The sequence below is a fragment of the Tachyglossus aculeatus genome, chromosome X1 (assembly GCF_015852505.1).
Source record: "Tachyglossus aculeatus isolate mTacAcu1 chromosome X1, mTacAcu1.pri, whole genome shotgun sequence".
Taxonomy (NCBI): domain Eukaryota; kingdom Metazoa; phylum Chordata; class Mammalia; order Monotremata; family Tachyglossidae; genus Tachyglossus; species Tachyglossus aculeatus.
The window spans coordinates 45200421-45221608 of NC_052101.1; the positions used below are offsets into that span (position 1 = coordinate 45200421).

Genomic DNA, 21188 nt, shown 5'->3' on the forward strand with positions numbered 1-21188 from the left:
GGGGGAGCACTCTAGATTCAGGTGAACTCAGCAGACTTCTGCAGAAGAGCCAGTGTCGTCACCGCCTTAGCTTCGGGGGACATCGTGTCTCGATGTCTTGTATCTTCGGGTGCCATCAGTGACTGCCCTAAAGCCATTCCAAGCAGGAGTTAAAGCTGGTTTCTCACCAACCCTACTTCCTCTAGACTGTAAGCTCATTGTGGGCAGGGAATGTGTCTGCTTATTGTTATATTGCACTCTCTCAAGTGCTTAGTACAGTGCTTTGCGCGCAGTAAGGGTTCAATCTCTCTACTGGGATTTTTTTTTTAACTAGGGGAGGGAGGAAGCCGGGGGGTGCACCCACATTGTCACGTATCCTGTAGTGACAGCTTTGGTTCCCACGGCCTTCCACTGCATCAGCACTGGATTGGTTTGTTTCTACGTTAAATCTTGTGTAATAACATCCCCCGCAGATGCTTTTTCTCCTATGTTTTCTTAGTGTATTAAAAAAAGACCTGAGCCTGTGAAATTCCAAGTTTCCTCAAAGACCACCTCCTGTGGTCCAATATAACATGGGAAATAAAGACATGGGCCATCCAAATCACAATGGAATTTATTACATACAAAAAGCTGACATTCAAAAAAGTTAGCTACAAAGCCTCACATGACTGCGTAATCTTTGTGTTACCAGACTAGGTTGAAAAACAGATGAGATGCCTGAACTCTAAGCAAAGTATCGTTGGTAAGGGCAAATATCGAGCAACTGTGAGAAAAAAAGTAGTCTCTCACCAAGGGAAACTGGTTCCAGAAAATTCTAATGGACATACGAGCCCAAGGAACTGACACTGCATTTCACAATCTCTGAACACTGGTCGATGTTTTTTTTGATCCTGTAAAATTTCTCCACGTACTCAGAACGACCCAAGAGCTCCACAAAATCTTCGTCGTGGGTGATGACAAGAAGCTGAAAGTTGCGCTGCTGTGAACGGCATTTTATTATCCTAAAAGAGATAAATCAATCCATCGATCAATGGCATTTACTGAGTGCTTACAATGTGCAGAGCACTGTACCAAGTGCTTGGGTGAGTACAACAGAATTAGCAGACACATTCCCTGCCCATAACACAAATTGAGCATTTCACTGGAAATGATCAGCTTTGACCTCTTCTCCGTTAGGCCTCCGTGTGAAAAAATCTCCCCAACTTGTTGTCCCCATCTCAAGGTTCAAATTCAAAGCCAGGGTCCCCTCCGGGGTAGCCCCACACCCTCTATTTCCTGAGTAGAGAGGGGAAGGGACTTTCACTTTTCATCACTCTTTCTCCTGCCTGAATGAGTCCCCCTGCCCTCCTGGGGCCCCAGGTTCAAAATGCCCTCGAAAGAAACTGAGCCATGGCAGGCAGAGATAAGAGCGGAGGCCCGGACAGATGTTTTTAAGCTGATTTGGGCCAATTTCCAGGTAGGCTTTTTTCTGGCTGATGCATAATTGCTATGACACACAAAGGCTGAGTGGGCAGGCTGGGAAAATTTGGGGTACTTATCTGCGGGGCTGAGAGAGATGTAAGCATGAGATGGGACTTGAAGGATTTTTCTCCTCTAACCACTGCTTTACTCAGCTCCCTGACGAGGTTCCCCACTCTACCGAGAAGCTAAAGTTAACCGACTTGGCTCGGCTCAAGGCAGGTCTACCCTGGGCTCGCAGCCCGCCAGGGTAACCGGCACGTCAGGAGTTCCATTGCCACCCAAAACCTGCCACCCTGCCGGGTCCTTGCCTGGACGTGGTGGTGGCAGTGGTGTGTGTGTGGGGTGAATGAGCACACGTAACAGAGTGCTGGTGACGAGGCGCACCCCTCCCACACATGGAAAATACCATCGCCATCAGAAGCGTATTTGATTTGTTCACTGATACATCCAAACAAGCCAGGGGCTAGAATGTGAAGAATCAAAATTAGTTCTTATTTGGCGCAAAATTCACATTTTCTCTCTCTCTCTCCTTCTCCCTCTCTTCTTCTGCCCCCCTTCTACCTCTCTCCCTCCCTCACCCTCTTCCTCCCCATCTCTAATATCTATCGAACTAGATTCATACATTCTGCTGCCCTTAGGATTTGAAGATAATGTTCTCTGTGGTGAGAACCAGTCCCTTGATCCCTGAGCCTAAGTGGAAGCTGCCATTCCGGTCTTACCGTGTGGCTTGCTCTCTGTCTTCCCTGGTGGCTATTTCATTCATTCATTCATTCATTCCATCATATTTATGGAGTGCTGACTATGTGCAAAGCACTGTTTTAAGCGCTTGGGAGAGTACGACACAACAACAGACACATTCCCTGCCCACACCAAGCTTGCGATTCTGCCTCTCACTCTCCTAACTCTTCATTTTTTTGGTGATATTTATTAAATGCTTACCATGTGCAATGGACCATGCTAAGCTAAGCAGTGGGGGAAGATAACGAGAACTTTCCATGTACTTCTACTCAAAGAGGCACTTTCTTCCCATTGGCCACTGTCATCTCCCTGTAAGGGTTCTTCTTCTTGGATGGTTTTGGGGACTCTGGGAGACCCCAGGCCAATTATTTACAATCCCCTCCCACCACCAGAGTTTTGAGCGGGGGCAAGGAGGGATCTCCCTGTTGAGACACTCACACCTTCCTCTCTAAAACCACATTCATTCATTCCTTCAATCGTATTTATTGAACGCTTACTGTGTGCAGAGCGTTGTACTAAGCGCTTGGAAAGTCCAATACCGCAATAGAGAGACAATCCCTGCCCACAACAGGCTCACAGCCTATTGCTTTCCCTGTTAGATGGTAAGCTCCTCACAGATAGGGAACCTGTCATTTCTTTATTCTGTACTTCCCAAGGACCTAGCACAGTGCACCCCATCAAGTGGGTGCTCAATAAATATTACTACTAAACTCAGGGCTGGAATAATAACGATAATAAAGGTAATTGTGGTATTTGTTAAGCACTTACTCTGTGCCAAGCACCGTTTTAAGTGCTGGGGTAAATACAACGTAATCGGATCAGATACAGTCCCTGTCCCACATGGGGCTCAGAGTCAAAGTAGGAGGAGAAGAGGTAATAATAACAATAATGATGGTATTTGTTAAGCGCTTACTATGAGCAAAGCACTGTTCTAAGCGCTGGACTGAACCCCCATTTTACAGAGGAGGGAATGGAAGCACAGAGAAGTCAAGGGACTTGCCCGAGGTCACACAGGAGGAGACATTTAATTCTAGCTACAGCTCTTGTGTCCCCCCACGTCCCTCTTTTCCCTGTCCCGGGGAGGTTTGTGGACCCTGCTCCCAACACTCCTTCCTCTCCAGCTGAGAGCCTGGCCCCCAGAGGAACCAGGGGACTACACAACAGCATTGTCCATTTTGTTTCTTTTAAGGTACTTGTAAAGCACTTACTATGGGTCAAACACCATTCTAAACACTAGGGTAGGTACAGACGCAGTCCCTGTTCCATATGGGGGCTCACAGTCTTAAGTAAGAGAGCACAGGTATTGAACCCCCCATTTTACAGTGGAGGAAGCTGAGGCACAGAGAAGTGACTTGCCCAAGGTCACACAGCAAGCAACTGGCAGATCCAGGATTAGAACCCAGGTCCTCTGACTCCTAGGCCCGTGCTCTTTCCACTAGGCCATGCAGTTTCAAGTGGTAGAGCTCACACAATGCTCAACAAGTCTGTTCAGTGTGCAGATTCGGTTTCCTCCCTTCCTTCCCCCCACCCTACTATAATTCATTTGTTCAATCAATCAATTCCCATGCCAGGAGTTTCTAACCATCAACCAACAGCCAGAGGTCCCAAAGTGCCAGGGAAAAAACCAGTGTTGACAGGAGATGCAGGGAGGAGAGGCTGGAAGGAGGATTGGCTTTCTCTTCTTTTCACCTCCTCCCAGTCTGGTCACCCCTCTCTACTGCCGCACACCACGGAGGCACCCCTCCTCTTCCCCGTTGCCTCTTGGCAATCATCGGAGATCCTCATCACCATCAATGGTATTTGTTGAGCGCCTACCATGTGCAGAGCCCTATACTGAGTGCTTGATTAATGTCTGACACCCCCTCTACCCTATAGACTGCAGCTCACAGTGGGCAGGAACATGACTACTAATTCTGTTGGACTGTGCTCTCCCAAGCGTTTAGTACAGTGCTCTGCACACAGTACGCGCTTAATAAATACCACTGATTGTTAGATTGGGAGAGTCCAATACAACAGAGTTAGTAGACATGGTCCTTGCCCACAGTGAGCTTACAGTCTACAGGGGGAACCACGCAGAGTCCTACAGTAAACTCTTCTGGCTTTCCTTGTCTGCTGAATGCTGGGTTCGCTATAGGCTATTTTTGACCGAAGTCCCGGGGCCGACTCGATTTAGAAGAGGAAAATTCTCCCACCACCAATCTGCCCCAGGAAATTTAAAAGATACTTACTCAACCAGAGCATGTGCGAGAGACTCAATGTTTTCTCGATCCAGATTAGTCGTTGGTTCATCCAAGGCAAGAATACCACAGTTCAGACAGAATGTTTCTGCCAACGCCAGGCGAATAATGAGGGAAGCTAGCACCTAGAGGGAGGAAAAAAAAAAAAGGAGACTCGGGTCAGAATTAGAGATGGCTTGCACTTTTCTACTCCAAGGTATGTAGTTAATGAAAGGAACTAAAAAGTCAGCCTTAGTTGGGGTAGAGAGGAGAGATAGGAGCATTTCCAGCATTTTCTGAGTCTTGTAGGGTGAAAGTGGAGCTCCTGGAGCCCAACTTGCTAGGCTTTCCTTTTCTTACAGACTCTTTGGGCACTTTTGAGCAGGTAAGGGCTAAGAGTAGACTGGTTAGGGATTTTATTTGAGATCCCTGGAAGCGGTCACATTATGAGTTTAAGAAAACGAGGAAAAATCATCTGTTCCAAATAGAAGAGAGTCTTTTCAAATTTAAAAGAGAATTAAATCTTAGGGGACATGAGCAACAACCACACCCGATGTATAGCTTGGTCTTCCACTATGGCTAATCTATTTTGTGGTGAGATATAATTTTTCAGCCCACTAGTTACCCCGACCCACAACACACACACACACATCCCTGTCATTATGCCCACAGAAGAGAGCTGAGGTTTCCTCTCCCCCAGGCTTTTTCTCGACTGCTTTTTTCCCTACCTTGTATGTCGGCTCATCTTTGAGTCCTATCAACCAATCAATCAATTGTATTTATTGGGCACTTAACTGTGTGCAGAGCACGTACTAAGTGCTTGGGAGAGCACAACAGAAGAGACATTCCCTGCCCACAACGAGCTTACAGTCTAGAATGGGAGAGGGGCATTAATATAAATACATGAATTACAGATATGTACATATGTACTGTGGGGCTGGGAGGAGGGATGAATAAAAGGAGCAACTCAGGGTGATGCAGAAGGGCGTGGAAGAAGAGGAAAAGAGGGCTTAGTCAGGGAAGGCCTCTTGGAGGAGATGTGCCTTCATTAAGGCTTTAAATGTGAGGGGGAGTAACTTTCTATCGGCTATGAAGAGGGAGGTCATTCCAGGCCAGAGGCAGGACATTGGGTAAGAGGTGGGCGGTGAGATAGATGAGATCGAGGTCCTGTCGGTAAGTTGGCATTAGAGGAGCAAAGTGTGCAGACTGAGTTGTGGTACGAGGGTAGCAAGTTAAGGTAGGAGGGGGAAAGGTGACTGAGTGCTTTAACCAATGGAATAAGAATCAAAAAGAAAATAACGTTGTTTTAGGGCTGGCCCAGCATTGGGTCCAGAAGGCAAAATATTTGGTGAATTAAGTGAAGCCCACAGGTCGGGTCAGCCACGCTATTCTGGGATTTGTCCATATGAACAAAAGGAGTTTTGACGTCAGGGTGAGGAGTTTTTGACCTCGGGGTGGGTGGGCAACCAATGGAGGTTCTTGATGAGTGGGGAAACATGGACTGAACTTTTTTGTAGAAAAATGATCTGGGCAGCAGAGTGAAGTATGGACTGAAGTGGGGAGAGACAGGAGGCAGGGAGGTCAGTAATCAAGGTGGGACAGGATAAGTGCTTGGATTTATGTGGTAGTAGTTTGGATGGATTTTAGCGATGTTGTGGAAGTTGAACCGACAGGATTTAGCGATAGACTGAATAAGTGGGTTGAATGAGAGAGAGGAGTCAGCTGAAAACTGAGAGTCAACTGTTGAGGACAAACCAGCATGGAACAAGGCTGTTAAGAAGGAAGTGGGTCTCTTTGAGCCAAAGCTTGCTTTGGAAGCAGAGATAAGGAGGCAAAAGAGAAAACAGAGCCAGGTCTTGCAAACATCAAGCATGACAACTCAACTACTTTTTTGCTGAACAATGTGGCCAGGACTGCGGATACTGCATTACCCCTTGCAAACACATATGCTCTTATAGGTGCATTTCATCAGTGGTGTCTTCCTCGAATATGAAGGGAAACTACACACACACACGCAAACAAACATACACACTCACTCTCTCTAGACCGCAAACTCATTGGTGGGCAGGGAATGTGTCTGTTATTTTGCTATACTATACTCTCCCAAGCGCTTAGTACAGTGTTCTGCACACAGTAAGGGCTCAATAAATATGACTGACTGACACATTTACATATTCATTTCTTTTTTTTCATATTCAATCTGTAAATTATTTTATGCCTGTCTCTCCCAGAAGACTGTAAGCTCCTTGAGGGCAGGGATGGTGCCTTCTAAATTCACTGTACTCTCAAGTGCTTTGTTCAGGGGTCTGAACACAGAGGTTCTCAATAAATACAACTGACTGATTCCCATTTCTGACTCAGCTTCACTCTGTTACCCTGAAAGACCACCATCACATGCCTAAATGGCATGCAGTGCTGTAAAAGTGGTTTTAAAAATGACAGATTGGATATTTTAAAGATTTTTTTAAAAAGTTTGTAATTATTTCCCATCCTAAAATCAATGGATGGCATTTATTGAGCATTTATTAGGTGCAGAGCACTTCACTAAGCACTTGAGAGAGTACAATATAACTGAGTTGTTCCCTGTGTCCACAAGGAGTTTACAGTCTATAAGGGAAGACAGACATTAATATAAATAAATGAAAAATTACCCATGCCTTAGTTTATCACATGAGTGTACAAAGTTTAAGACTGTGCTTGGAAGGAAAACATTGAAAAGATAGTCCCTGAAAAGCATATCTATGAGGAATGTTACAGTTTATCACAGAATGACCCAAATAAAGACTGGAAAGGATTTAAGAGGTGAGAGTACCTCACCTTAAATTAGTGCCACTCACTAGCCATCTTGGGCAGGTAAGCAGTTTGTGTTTTTTCTTTAAAAAAAATCAAGGAAGAGGATTCCTCAGTCTCCTAAAGGAACCCATTTCACTGACTCACCACTAAAACAGGGAGCTCTCACTTGTGGTTAACCTAAATCCCTGCAATTTGACCTGATCTTTTCTATTCTGTCCTAAGAAACTGAGGGGAATCAGTGCTTCCATGACTGGTGAAACTATCTTAATAGAGTCTAATAGCAAAGGCATTTCTGATGTTTCCTCCTAAGAAGTTTCGATTCCTCTAGCTCTTGTGCTAAGATCTTCACCAGAGACAGACACGGAGCCAAAAGTGGGAAAATCGGAGATTATGATGGTGAGGGCTTTTATAAGGCTGCAGCAGTTTTACATTTTTATGGTAAGAAATGGTGAATGCTGCCTTATTTTAAATAATACCAGTAATACTTGTGGAATGTACTAAGCACTGCACTAAGGATTGAGGTAGATACAAAACAATTTATATTATAAATTACCTATTCATTCATATTAATGTCTAGCTCCCCCTCTAGACAGCTTGTTATGGGCAGGGAACAAGTCTGCTAATTATTTCGCACTGTGCTCTCCCGAGCGCTTACTATGGGCTTTGTACTTAGTAAGGGCTCAATAAAGATGACTGATTGGACACCAAGTGGGAGCCCTGGGCCTCACAATCTAAATAAGAGGGAGAACACTTATTCCGCCCCCATTTTACAGATGAGAAAACTGAAGCAAAGAGAAGTTCATCGAGTTGCTTGGGGTCACACAGCAGGCAACTGGCAGAACCGGGATCTAGAACTCTGATCCTCTGACTCCCAGGCCCGTGCTTTTTCCATTAGGCCTTACTCCTGTTCACTTCTTATGGTATGCGGCAGGAACTGTGTACCCAGGAGTCCCTCGATATTTGTGGGGGATTGGTTGGTGAAACCCCGGTGACCAACGTGAAATTGTGAACGCCACCTGCTCCCGACAGCGGTTGCATTTGGGGCAACCACCAACTCAAGGCTGCCCAGGCTCTATGTCGGGGTGGAAGGAGGGAGAAGAGAGTGTAGGGGAAGGGAAGGAGGAGCGGGCCAACAAGCCTCTGAGGAGGTGAGCCTGTGGTTGGGGACAATCAAGGAGAGAATAGGGGCTGGAGCCCACCACGACCAAAAAAATGGACCCAAAACACCCGCGAATGCCAAGGAACTATTGGATTCTTCAGGCGTGTGTCTAGTTGCCAGAACCATAGGTGAAGACAGGAAGAGAATCCAAGTAAATTAGAAAAATGGTCCTACCAAAGTGATACAGTTGTGGAGAATAAACCAACTCCATCATCTCAGAAGGGCAGGAAGGGGAAAGACTGGTTAGGTGGAGGTTCAGCAAGAAGACCTGAGGTCAACACTTCACTCCTCTAATGCCAACCGTCTCACTGGACCTCGATCTTGTCTATCTCGCCACTGACCTCTTGCCCTTGTCCTGCCTCTGGCCTGGAAAACCCACCCTCTTCATATCTGACAGACAGTTACTCTCCCCTTCTTCAAAGCCCCTGTCCCAGCCCCACAGCACTTATGTACACATCCCTAATTTATTTATTTATATTAATGTCCGTCTCCCCCTCTAGACTGAAAGTTTGTTGTGGGCAGGGAACAAGTCTACCAAATCTGTTATAGTGTACTCTCCCAAGTGCTTGTAATGCTCTGCACACACTAAGCGCTCAATAAATACGACACACTGATTGACTCGCAATCAATCACAAGCTCACTGTCAGTCAGCAATTTCGGTCCATTACTAAAAAAAACGCAAAATACCACTGATGTGCCATTTTAGAAGTACAAAAATCAATAGTTAGAAGGTAATCTTTTGGCTGCTCCTTTCTCCAGTCGGCCTCTTATGACAGAAGGGTGACCAGTTTGTGTCATGACTACACACTGAAGAGACGAGTTGAAAGTGGAGAGAAAAGTAACAAAAATGATTTAATGGGAAGGACAATGGGTAACACAAGAAACAGTCTAGCCTAAATGGATACAGCACGGGCCTGGGAGTCTGAAGGATGCGGGTTCTAATCTCGGCTCTGCCAGGTGTCTGCCTTGAGACCTTGGGCAAGTTGCTTAACTTCTCTGTGCCTTACCTCATTTGTAAAATGGGGATTAAGACTGTGAGCCTCTTGTGGGAAATGGACTGTGTCCAACCTGATTAGCCTGTATGAACCTCAGTGTTTAATGCAGTGCCAGGCACATTATAAGCACGTAATGAAAAACATTTTAAAAAAAAGTTTAAAAGGACTACAGAACTGATTACATTCTCTATTGAACTCTACTCTTGTAAATGCTTACTACTATGCTCTGCACATAGTACAAGCTCACTGGTTGACTGATTACTGAGTGATGCGATATCTGTCTTCAGATACACAAGCTTTTATGAGGACAATGCTGATCAGTTGTTCTCCTTGATAACAGATGTGTGCAAAAGATGAAGGAGATTTAGTTTGACCTAGAAGAGAGGTTGGAACAGAAGACCTGTGGAAGTTCCTTCCATTTTTCTATTCTCTTACGACCACTTCCCAAGAGTGTCCGAAGACAGAAGAAACAATTCTTTTACTTGAATTTAAGCATTTTCTAGATACTCCTGCTTTGTAATTAGCAGGATTTCCACACACAGCCACAAGTTGTCTTGCTAAGTATGATTCTAACAATTTAAGATGCTTACACATTCTATTGGGTAACAATACATTTCTTGTAGTATACCCCCAAATTGCAGAACAACTCCTTACGGGAGCTACTCTTCCACTTTTTGATTCCTAGATCTGTGAACAACTACTGCATTACGCTCCCTCTTGCCAAAAAAACAATCATTTTCACCAAGTGTGGTTTAATAATTCACTCTTAGTCACATACCTTTTGCCCGGCACTGCATCTTCCTCGCATATCCAAGGCAGTATCTCCTTTTATCATTACTACTCGATAGTTATAACTTCGCCTTTTGTCAGAAGCTGATACATTCTCATCTGCATCCGACCGAATTTCAATATATTCAATATCTGACAGGGGAAGAAAATGCAGCTTCAGAAAAAGGAAAGAAAAGGCTCCTGGAAGACATGACACTGAAAATGAAAGCTCAGACCTTGTTCCTCACAGTTTAATTTTGCTGATGAAACTACCAGAAAGAAAGCCTTCTGGTATAACCTCACCACTGGATAGTTTATATTCATTCAAGATTGGATTACATGTATAGTGTGGATGTGTATATATAAAACACAATTTTTTTTTTAAATGGCACTTGTTAAGCACTTCTTATTTGCCGGACACTGTAAAAAGCACTATGACAGATACAAGATATTCTGGTTGGACATAGTTCCTGTCCCCCATGGGGCTCACAGTCTTAACCCCCATTTTACTGATGAGGTAAACTGAGGCTCAGAGAAGTGAAGTGACTTGCCCATGGACACCCAGCAGACAAGTGGTGGGGCGGGGTTTAGAACCTAGATCCTCCTGATTCTCAGGCCCTTGGTCAATCCACTAGACCACGGTGCTTCTCTTTAGATAGGAGATTTTCTCATATTTGAACTTTTCAACGCAATGGACTCTCAAGTCATTCAGGTTTTCTACTACATCTTGGGCTCACTATCATTTGGCTGGAGAATAAACATGTAAACGCTGGTCTGCTTGAAGATCAAGACAGTCGCATTAATCTTCTTGGTAATGAATCCTGCCAAGATATGATCTTGTTGAAATTCTCAGAAAGATACTTAATAGGAGGCAATAAAGGGAGGGGCTACTGGTGAGGACTGGTGGGAGTGATGGAGGTTAAGGAGCGCGGCAATGGAAAGAGCACAGGCTTGGGAGTCAGAGGACGTGGGTTCTAATTCTGGCTCCACCACTTTTCTGCTCTGTGACCTTGGACAAGTCACTTAACTTCTCTGTGCCTCAGTTATCTCTTCTGCAAAATTGGGATTAAGACTGTGAGTCCCACGTGGGACAACCTTATTATCTTGTATTTACCCAGCGCTTAGAACAGTGGTGGCACATAGTAAGCACTTAACAAATACCATTATTATTATTATTATTATTGAGGGATAACAAAAATGGGGAAATGGGAGGGGGCAGGGAGACGGGTTCACGGGAGAGTCAGTGACTTGTTAATATGCTATAGTTGTGATACAGTACTGCGGTTTGGGTAAGAGAGGATTATGGAAACAACAGTATTAATTACCTTGACCTCGATAAGTAGTTCGCCAGAGATCACGAATGATTTTGTTGATTTCCTCCATTTTCATGCTATGGAATTTCATTATTGCTCTACGGAAATATAATTAAAAATTATTTAAAAGGTGCAATGATAAATCCAACCTGACCAATTTCAATCTAAATAAAAATGTTTTTCTAAATTAATATACTATGCAATTAGCCTAGGCATAGTAATATACCATACAATTATAATGCAAGTATATGCAAAATGTACATAATTCAAAAGTCAAGTTGAACCAAGGAGAAAAAAGTTGGGAAATCTTAGTCAGTCAATCGTGTTTATTGAGGGTTTACTGTGTCAGAGCACTGTAATAAATGCCTTGGAGAGTACAATATAACAGACACATTCCCCGTCCACAGTGAGCTTACAGTCTGGAGGGGGAGACAGATATTGCTATAAATAAATAAATTATGGATATGTACATAAATGCTTTGGGGCTGGGAGGGGTGGTGAGTAAAGGGAGCAAGTCAGGAAGATGCAGAAGGATGCTGAAAAAAAGGAAAAGAGGGCTTAGTCAGGGAAAGCCTCTTTGAGATGTGCCTTCAATAAGGCTTTGAAGCTGGGGAGAGTCATGTTGGATATGAGGAGGGAAGGCATTGCAGGCCAGAGGCAGGGTGTGGGCGAGAGGCCAGCAGTGAGAATGAGGTAGAGTGAGGTTAGTATTAGAAGAGCAAAGTGCGCAGGCTTGGTTGTAGTAGGAGAACGGTGAGGTGTGGTAAGAGGCAAGGTGATTGCGTGCTTTAAAGCTGATGGTAAGGAGCTTCTATTTGATGGAGATGTGGATGGGTAACCACCGGAGGTTCTTGCGGAATGGGGAAACGGCCTGAAAGTTTCTGTAGAAAAATGATCTAGGCAGCAGAGTGAAGTATGGACAGGAGGCTAGGTGGTCAGCAAAGAGGCTGATATGGTAATCAAGGCGGGACAGGATAAGTGCTTAGATTTATGTGGTTGCAGTTTGGATGGAGAGGAAAGGAAGGATTTTAGCAATGTTGTGGAAGTTGAACTGACAGGATTTAGTGATAAATTGAGTAAGTGGTTTTAATGAGAGAGAGGAGTCAACGATAACACCATGGTTATGGGCTTGAGAGACAGGAAGGATGGTGGTGCCATCTACAGTGATGGGAAAGTCAGGGGGAGGACAGGGTTTGGGTGGGAAGATAAGGAGTTCTGTTTAAGACATGTTAAGTTTGAGGTGATGGGAGGCCATTCATTCATTCATTCAGTCGTATTTACTGAGCGCCTACTGTGTGCACTGTACTAAGCGCTTGGGAAGTACAAGTTTGCAACATCCAACTAGAGATGTCTTGAAAGCAGGGGAAGTGAGACTGCAGAGAGGGAGAAAGATCAGGGCTGGAGATGGAATAGAAGGGGACCCAGAACTGAACCTTCAGGGACACCCACAGTTTGGGGGTGGAGGGCAGAAGAGGAGCCAGCAAAAGAGACTGAGAATGAGCAGCCGGAGAGATAAGGAGGAGAACCAGGTGAGGACAGTGTCAGTGAAGCTGAGGTTGGATAATGTTTCCAGGGGGAGGGGTGGTCAACAGTGCTGAAGGCAGCTCAGAGGTCGAGGAGGATCAGGATGGAGTACAGGCTGTTGGATTTGACAAGAAGGAGATTTGCAGGGCAATTCATAAATAACACTATTATACTATTGATATGATACTATTTACCCAGATACTTCAAAGTATATAATAATATTTAAACTTGCCATGGTAATTAATAAGCACTTATTGTGTGTCCAGAGCTGGGATAATCAATTAAGATAGTCAAGATCATTCACACACAGTCCTGCCCCACTTGGGGCTCACAGTCTAAGAGGCAGATATCTTATTCGCATTTTACAGAGAAGGAAACTGAGACCGAGAAGTGAAATGATTGGACTGAGGTCTCACGGCAGGTCAAAGGAAGAGCCGGGCCTAGAACCTGGGTTTCCAGGCTCTTTCCACTAAGTCACTCTGAGGAAGAGCAATCAAGCAGTAGGGGCATTGTTGGAAGGTTACCCAGCCCCCTGGAGGGGTAGATGTTTATAATTCTTCATGGTCAAGCAGTTGTTCCACTGGAGAGCTGCAGAAAGGCTCATTGGGTTCTTTCCCATCACCAGCTTCCCACCCACCCTGCCCGCCTCCTCATCTCATTCATTCATTCAACTGTATTTACTGAGCGCTTACTGTGTGCAGAGCACTGTACTGAGTACATGGGAGAGTACACTATAACAATCAGACACATTCTCTGCCCACAACGAGCTCACAGTCTAGAGGGGGAAACAGACATTAATTTCCCTTTTCCATCAGGGGATAGAGCCGGGCCCTCAAGTGATCCAAGGCAGGCATTTTCTAGATAATCTTCACCACACAAATTTTCACAAGATAGTACACCAAAGGAAGTGAGAATGGGATCAACTTTTTATAGTCCCTCTAGATTGTAACAAATTGCCTAGAGGCTGTAAACTCCTTGTGGGCAGGGAGCCTGTGTACTCCCTGTTGTACTGTACTCGCCTTGCGCATAGTACACTGCTCTGCGTATGTTAAGCACTCAATAAATAGCACTGATTGATTGAGCCTATAAGTGTGTTGTGGATGGGGAAATCTGCCTTTCAACTATGTTGCTTTTGTATTCTCTCAAATGTCTAGCACAGTGTTCTGCACAAAGTAAGTGCTCAATAAATATCATTGATGATGTATTATAGTCAAGTATTCCGCCAAGGAAAACTCTTTATCCAACAGTCTTTACGCTCGTTACACACAAAAACACACACACACAACCCCTGACCCCTTCTTGAATTTTCCATCTGAAGTAGGAATAACACTGATGTAGGGACTTCCTTGCCCAGAAGGAGTGGGTTGGTAGGGAAGCAGTGTGACCTAGTGGAAGGAGCACGGGTCTGGAAGTCCAAGGACCTGGGATCTCATCCTGGCTCCACTTCTCGACTGCAGGGTGACCTTGGCCAAGTCACTTCGCTTCTCTGGGCCTCCGTTTCCTCATCAGTGAAATGGGAATTCAATCCCCACTCCCTTCCTATTTAGCCTGTGAGCCCCATGTGGGAAAGGGACTTTAACCAACTAGATTCTATTGAATCGGCCTTAGCATTTAGTACAGGGCTTGGCCCAGAGTAAGCACTTAACCAATATCACAGTGATTAGTAGTATTAATTGCTCCAGATACACCACACCCTCTCATGCAGGACAAGACTAAAATTCCAGGACGTAGAGAAGGTGGCTAGCTCTCCTATGTGGTGGGGAAAACCAGGCTGCGCGCACGCACACATACACACACACACCTCTCAGAGGACCCTCCACCCACTCACCCCTTCCCACCAAATTCCCCTAGCTTGACAGTTTCCAGCAGTGATGGAACAGTTTTGGTCCCTTAAACTGTATTTCAAAAGAAAAAAAATGATACATGTATGCACCTGTGGACGTGACTTTTGGAACCCCTGGGAAAAAACCCTCAAGGTTCCCCAGTTTCAGCAAGGTTTATAAAGAAACATGCATTTCATATTGGTCTACCAAAATGGAAAAGCACTTTACCAATCTACCAAAAACTAAATGAAAGAGAGCAGTCATAAGCAGTTCAGAGTGGGAGATTAAAATTTCAGGATCAGGATGATTGACACATACATAGAAAACGCAAGGTAAACTTCATTTTGCCCTTCCTGACCTCAAACACTGAAATCCTCACTCAGCCTCAAATATGCAGCTTAACCTCAAATACCTCTTGTTCTTAACAAAAAATTTCCATTTGCGTTTAAAAAAACCCATTTTGTTCCTGTTTATTTTTTAACCAAAGGTTTCTACATAGAAAGAAGAAAAACAGTTGTAAAAATGAAAGTGATGAGACTTTCATAATAAACTTAGAGGCCCTATAAAGTATCTATAGAGCCCCTGCCATCCAAAGATCCTCATCTTTCTTTGGAAAATTGGCTTAATGTCTTGTGAATGCATATCATAGAAATAGAGAGAGAGAGAGAGAGAGAGATTAAAAAAAACACCAGACTAAAAAGGCTTATATGCAAAGAACCTGAAGCGGACTTAACTTCCATTGCAAGTTTCTATCTGATAAACTTAAAAATGGAACTTAGCATCATGCTACTTACTTCCGGAAAAATCATTTCATTATCTTCTGGTTCACCAGCAAAAAAGGAAAGAAATGACTCAACATATAAAACATTTCTAATAGATAAAGTATTACAGAATAGAGCTACAATCAATATGATTCTAAGTCAGTTTTACCATTATAAAGCAAAGTGGAAGTGGTATAATGGAACTGGAAAAAAATCTGCAAAGTGACTAAAACCCATACCCTACTTATTATTGACAAGGATTCATTGTTTAGCTCAAAAATCTCCATTGTGTTTCTTCTTTTTACACTTAACCTTAGAGACCAACTGTGAAAGGCTGATTTTTAAAAAAAGTCCTTCTTTAACCTGCCCCCTTCACTCACCCCCCCCCCCCCCCCCCCCCCGCCCCAGTCTTATCTTTGGGAAAGTGTTGGAACGCCTTTCTATTTTTCAATATCAGTTTTAACTGATAAAAATTCAAATCAGTGGGTCTTGACTGACAGAACTCTTTGAAATGATACCAAAGCAAAACAACATAGCACAAAGTAAAATAAATGAAACAGAGAAAAGCCTAGGAATGCAAAAACAAACCAATTAATCAATAGTATTTGTTAAGCGCCTACTGTGTGCAGAGCACTGTACTCAGTGCTTCGGAGACTATAAAGGAGTTAGTGGCCACTATCCCTGCCCCTGAAGAGCTTTCACTGTAGTGAGGAAGGCAGACACTGAAACAATTTACATGTTGGAAGAAGAAGGAAAGTGGACATATAAGTAAAAGCTTAAGTAATAGGGTATCATGGCATAGTAGATAGAGCATGGGCCTGGAAGTCAGAAGGTCATGGGTTCTAATTCCGGCTCTGCCACATGTCTATGTGACCTTGGGCAAGTCACTTAACTTCTCTGGGCCTCAGTTACCTCATCTGTAAAATGGGGATTAAGACCGTGAGCCCCATGTGGGACAGGGACTGTGTCCAGCCTGATTAACTTGTATCTATTCCAGCGCTACTTAGAACAGTGCTTGGCACATAGTAAGCACTTAAGTACCATAATTATTATTATTATTATTATTTAAAATGTTACAAGTAGAAGCGAACACATAAGTTCATAGTTGGCACAAAAGAGCTCAGGTGGTAATTGCGGGGGGAAAAACTGGAGGAGAAATTAATCGGAGAAGGCTCCCTGGAGGAGAAGTTATTTCAGAAGGGCTTTGAAAATGGATAGATCTGGGGTCTGTGGCTTCAGGTGGGAGACAGGGCAAGGGGGGGCAGAGATGGAAGAGACAATATAGAGTGGATTAGCTGGAGAGTAATTGCGTGTCAGCTAGGGTTTAATCAAATGATCGATCGATTAATGGTTTAGTGGGAAAAGACTTGATAAGCAATGGGGTCGCCTGTCTGGAAACCCGATCTTGAGAATGCAGGAGTGCGAGAGGAACTGATGCCAGTGCCAGTGGCTCGGGCATTGCCACCGTGCTCTCTCTTGTCCTTGCTAATCGAGTTCTGACTGGAGCACAGAGTGCAATGAGGGCAGAGCTGGGAAGGAGGGACAGCACCTTGCCAAGTGCAGGTGTGGTCTTCCCCCACGTCAAGCCAGTTACAGGTAAACTGGACTATGCTTCAAGTCTCCCGATTGCCCAGAGCTGTTCTGTGGCTGCTGGACCATTGGGCAGGATTGAGTGGTTAAGCTGGTGGGAGAAAGGGCCTTTGGAGTTTTTGCTTGAGAGGAATGGGTTATCTGGAGATTATAATGTCCCTGTGGGCAGGGATCACATTGATCAAATCTGTTGTATTTATCTGAGGGCTTAGTACAGTGTCAGGCACCCCACAAGCGCTCAATTAATACCACTGTTTGATTAAACATTGAAAGGTTTTTGCGGAGAGTGGAGAACAATCTAGAAGGGTGATCTAGGCCGCTGCATAAAGTAAGGGCTGGAAAGGGAGAGACCAGAAGCAGAGAGGTTGGCACGAAGGCTGGTGCAGTGACAAACAGCTGGACCAATGCGGGGGCTGTTCGAATACAGAGGGAGGGACGGAGCCAGGAAATGCAGCAGAAGAAAAAGCCACAGGACCTAAGGACAGATCATAGGTGGAGTTTGAAAGAGACAGAGGAGCCAAGAGACACAGGGAGGATGGTGGTGGTGGAGGAGAGGATTTGCGGTGGAAAATGAGAAATTCAGACAGCCTTATGGAGCTTGAGGTGTCGGGGGGACAGCCACTTAGCTGTTCTGTAGGCAAGCGGGAATTAAGCAGCGTGGCCTATTGGACAGAGCACGGCCTGGCAGTCAGAAGAATCTGGGTTCTAATTGCAGATCTGCCGCTTGTCTGCTGCGTGACCTTGGGCAGGCATTTAACTCCTCTGTGCCTTAGTGACCTCATCTATAAAATGGGGATTAAGATTGCAAGTCCCATGTGGGTCAGGGATGGTGTCCAACCCGATTTACTTGTAACCACCCCAGGGCTTAGTAAGGTGCCTAGCAAATAGTAAGCACTTAACAAATACCATTATTATTACTATTAATGGACGTGAGGTGTCAGAGCTAGCATGGTAGATTGGGTAGTCTTCCAGAGAGACATTGAAGGCTGGTAGCTGAAGCCACAGGAGTGGATGAGTTCCCTGAGGCAGTGAGGTCAAGTGAGAAGAGAAGAGGACACCCACATTTAGGTGGTGAGAGGTGGAGGAAGAGACAGAGAAGGAGCAGTGAGAAGAGAATCAGGAGAAAACTTTGTACGTAAAAACGTGGTTACATAGTTTCCAGGAAAAGGGAGAGGGCCAAAGTTTTCAAGGCAACTGAGAGGATTAGGCTGCAGTAGAGTCTGTTGGATTTGGCACAGAGGAGGTCATTGGTGACTTTGGTCATTTGGAGAGAGTGGTCTCAGTGGAGCGACGAGGAGGAAACTGGACTGCAGAGAGTAAAGAAGGGAGGTTGGAAGTGAAGAACTCTAATTTGAGAAGAATGGAAAAGAGGGCAATGGGGCAATACCCGGAAGGTGCAGTGGGATCCAGACAGGTTTTTTAGGCTACAGGAGATGTGAAAACATGTTTGAAGGCAGAGGGGAAGTGAGTGGTTGAATATGGCAGCCAGGGAAGAGAAGAGTATGTGCTGGTACTTCATTCCTCATACAGCATTTTAAATATATAAATCCAAGGCTTGAATTCTAGAAATAAGCCTTTCACATCTATCAGTCAATGGTATTTATACAGAGCACTGTATTAAGTAGGAGCTGGAGGGAGAAGTATCTAGTTACAGAAGCATTGCCCTGGTAATTGGAAAAGATTCCATGAATGCCAGTACTGGCTTTAAAGTATTTGAGAGAAGAAAATCACTATGAAGACAGCAGCAAAGCCGAAAGCTTAAAGTCCTTCCGTAATGGTCAGAAGACTTGAGTTCTAGCTCCCCATTTGCCACTGACTCATGGGGAGGTCATTGAATTTATTTCTAATCAGCTTCTCCAGTCTGGCCCCTGAGGTAACAGTGTCTGCCTCCCAAACAGAAAAGGCTCACGTATGATAAATCAGGCATGTCTACTTGTGAAAAGCATGGTGAATTCTCCAGATGAAAGCTCAAGTATGAACTGGGAATGCTCCTATCCATTTGAGATTTGAAAGTTGAAGTATGAACTGGGAATGTTACTACCCCTTTGAGATTTTGGAATATAGAGTCAAATACTTTATAATCTGATGAAGGACGTATATATCCAGATCACTTGCCACCCATTCCTGATCCTTTTGTTTCATTTCATTTCTTACACGAAGTATTTGTTTCTACATATGTAAAATAGAAATTGTAGTGACAAGCTCTAGAACTCTGACACTTTTTTATGGTATTTGTGAAATATTTACTATGTAATAATAATTATAATAATAATGGCATGTACTAAGCACTTACTATGTGCAAAGCACTGTGCTATGCACTGTATTAAGTGCTGGGGTAGATACAAGATAATTGAGTTGGACACCATTCCCTGTCCCACATGAGGCTCACAGTCTCCCCATTTAATAGATGAGGTAATTGAGGCCCAGAGGTTACACACTTCAGACAAAACTGGTATTTCAGAGTTGTATGTTGGGAGGGAGCTGGGAGTGGGGAGAAAGGTTGGTACTGAAAAGTAAAACTGCCATTTTAGCTCTGCACACAGTAAGTACTCAAATACCATTGACTGTCTGAGGATTTTGTTCCCTAAATCTTTCTTCAGGCTCTCTTCCCCCAACCCAAACTCCTCCTCCTTCCCCACCTCCAACTCAGTTCAAGCCAGGGAATGTTTGTTTTGTATGGTATTTGTTAAGTTTTGATAGCTTTGATCCTCCTACTCTAGACTGTAAGCTCCTTGGGGTCAGAGAACTTGTCTAACAACTCTGTCTCTCCCAAGCACCTAGAACAGTGCTTGGCATACAGTAAGCGCTCAATAAAACCCATCTGATTGACTGACTTCAGGGTTCAACGCTATCTGGAGGTGGAGGGGGAGGACAGGAGGGGATTTTAGGGGTGGAAACTATTTCTGCTCTTTAAACCCCCCTGCTTGGTGCTACCCCACACCTGTTATGTTAGGGCAGGGAGGATGCAGGCAAAGGACTCTGATGCTATGGGGAGGGTGAGGGTTTGAAAAAAGTAGCTCTTTCATTCTGAGAGTCCTGGGCAATTGCCTGTTTTTGCCCGCCTCTAAAATTGGCTTTGGGAAATGTCTCCATAAAGACCATCAGAGAGCTCTCTGAGTGTGTCCAAGTTGTAGTAGTAGAAGCAGCGTGGCTCAGTGGAAAGAGTCCGGGCTTTGGAGTCAGAGATCACGGGTTCAAATCCCGGCTCCGCCAATTGTCAGCTGTGTGACTTTGGGCAAGTCACTTAACTTCTCTGTGCCTCAGTTCTCTCATCTGTAAAATGGGGCGTAAGACTGTGAGTCCCACATGGACAACCTGATCACCTTGTATTCCCCCCAGCACTTAGAACAGTGCTTTGCACAAAGTAAGTGCTTAACAAATACCATTATTATTATTATTATTAGTAGTAGTAGTAGTAGTAGTAGTAGGAATGGTATTTACTGAGCACTTATTGAATGCAATGTACTAGACTAAGCCCTTGGAGAGACCACTCATTTGTTCCATGGTATTTATCGAACACTTACTGTATGCAGAGCACTGTACTAAGCAGTTGGGAGAGTTCGATACAACAATAAACAGACCAGAAGCACAAAAGCTAAGCTCTATGCCCCCAATGAGCTTAGGAGGGGTAACGAAGTGCAAGAAGCTGCAGCATCAGGGGAACCAGGGGAGAGAAGAGAAGTTCTACTGGTCGGGGACAAGAGACAGGGCGGGGCCTGGAGCAGACAAGGGGCCTGCAGGGAAAGGAAGAGCGGGTCATCAGGGACAAATGACAGGAAGAGGGGCAGAAGTAAGGGTGGGGAGAAGGAAAACAGGGGGGCCTTCAGGTGCATGCTGGATACTTCTACAGGGAGATGAGTAGAATCGATGGGCCCGGAAACATTTCCCAAAGCCTCTGTCACCCTTCCTCGTCACCTCACTCTCTCCTCCACCTCCTCCACATGTCAGCCCCCTACCAGGGGAGGACCAGCAGCTAAGTCCACCCAAGGTGTACCCACACAAGTTTGCCCCAATTCCCAGGAAACCCTACCTAAAAGGTAACAGAAGGGAATGATAAGAAGCCAAATA

The 21188-nt window shown here is 44.7% G+C and overlaps 1 protein-coding gene across 1 annotated transcript in view; it reads right to left on the reverse strand.

The window, feature by feature from the left end:
* Positions 1–574: 574 nt before the first annotated feature.
* The window catches only part of RAD50 (RAD50 double strand break repair protein), a 58444-nt gene continuing 37830 nt past the window's right edge, over positions 575–21188 (reverse strand). The window contains exons 23-26 of the mRNA XM_038772548.1: positions 11435–11520; positions 10120–10262; positions 4407–4540; positions 575–980 (exon numbers count right to left, since the gene is read on the reverse strand). Of these exons, the coding sequence (XP_038628476.1) occupies positions 794–980; positions 4407–4540; positions 10120–10262; positions 11435–11520 (550 nt within the window). The 3' untranslated portion in view covers positions 575–793. The remainder of the gene's footprint in view (positions 981–4406; positions 4541–10119; positions 10263–11434; positions 11521–21188) is intronic.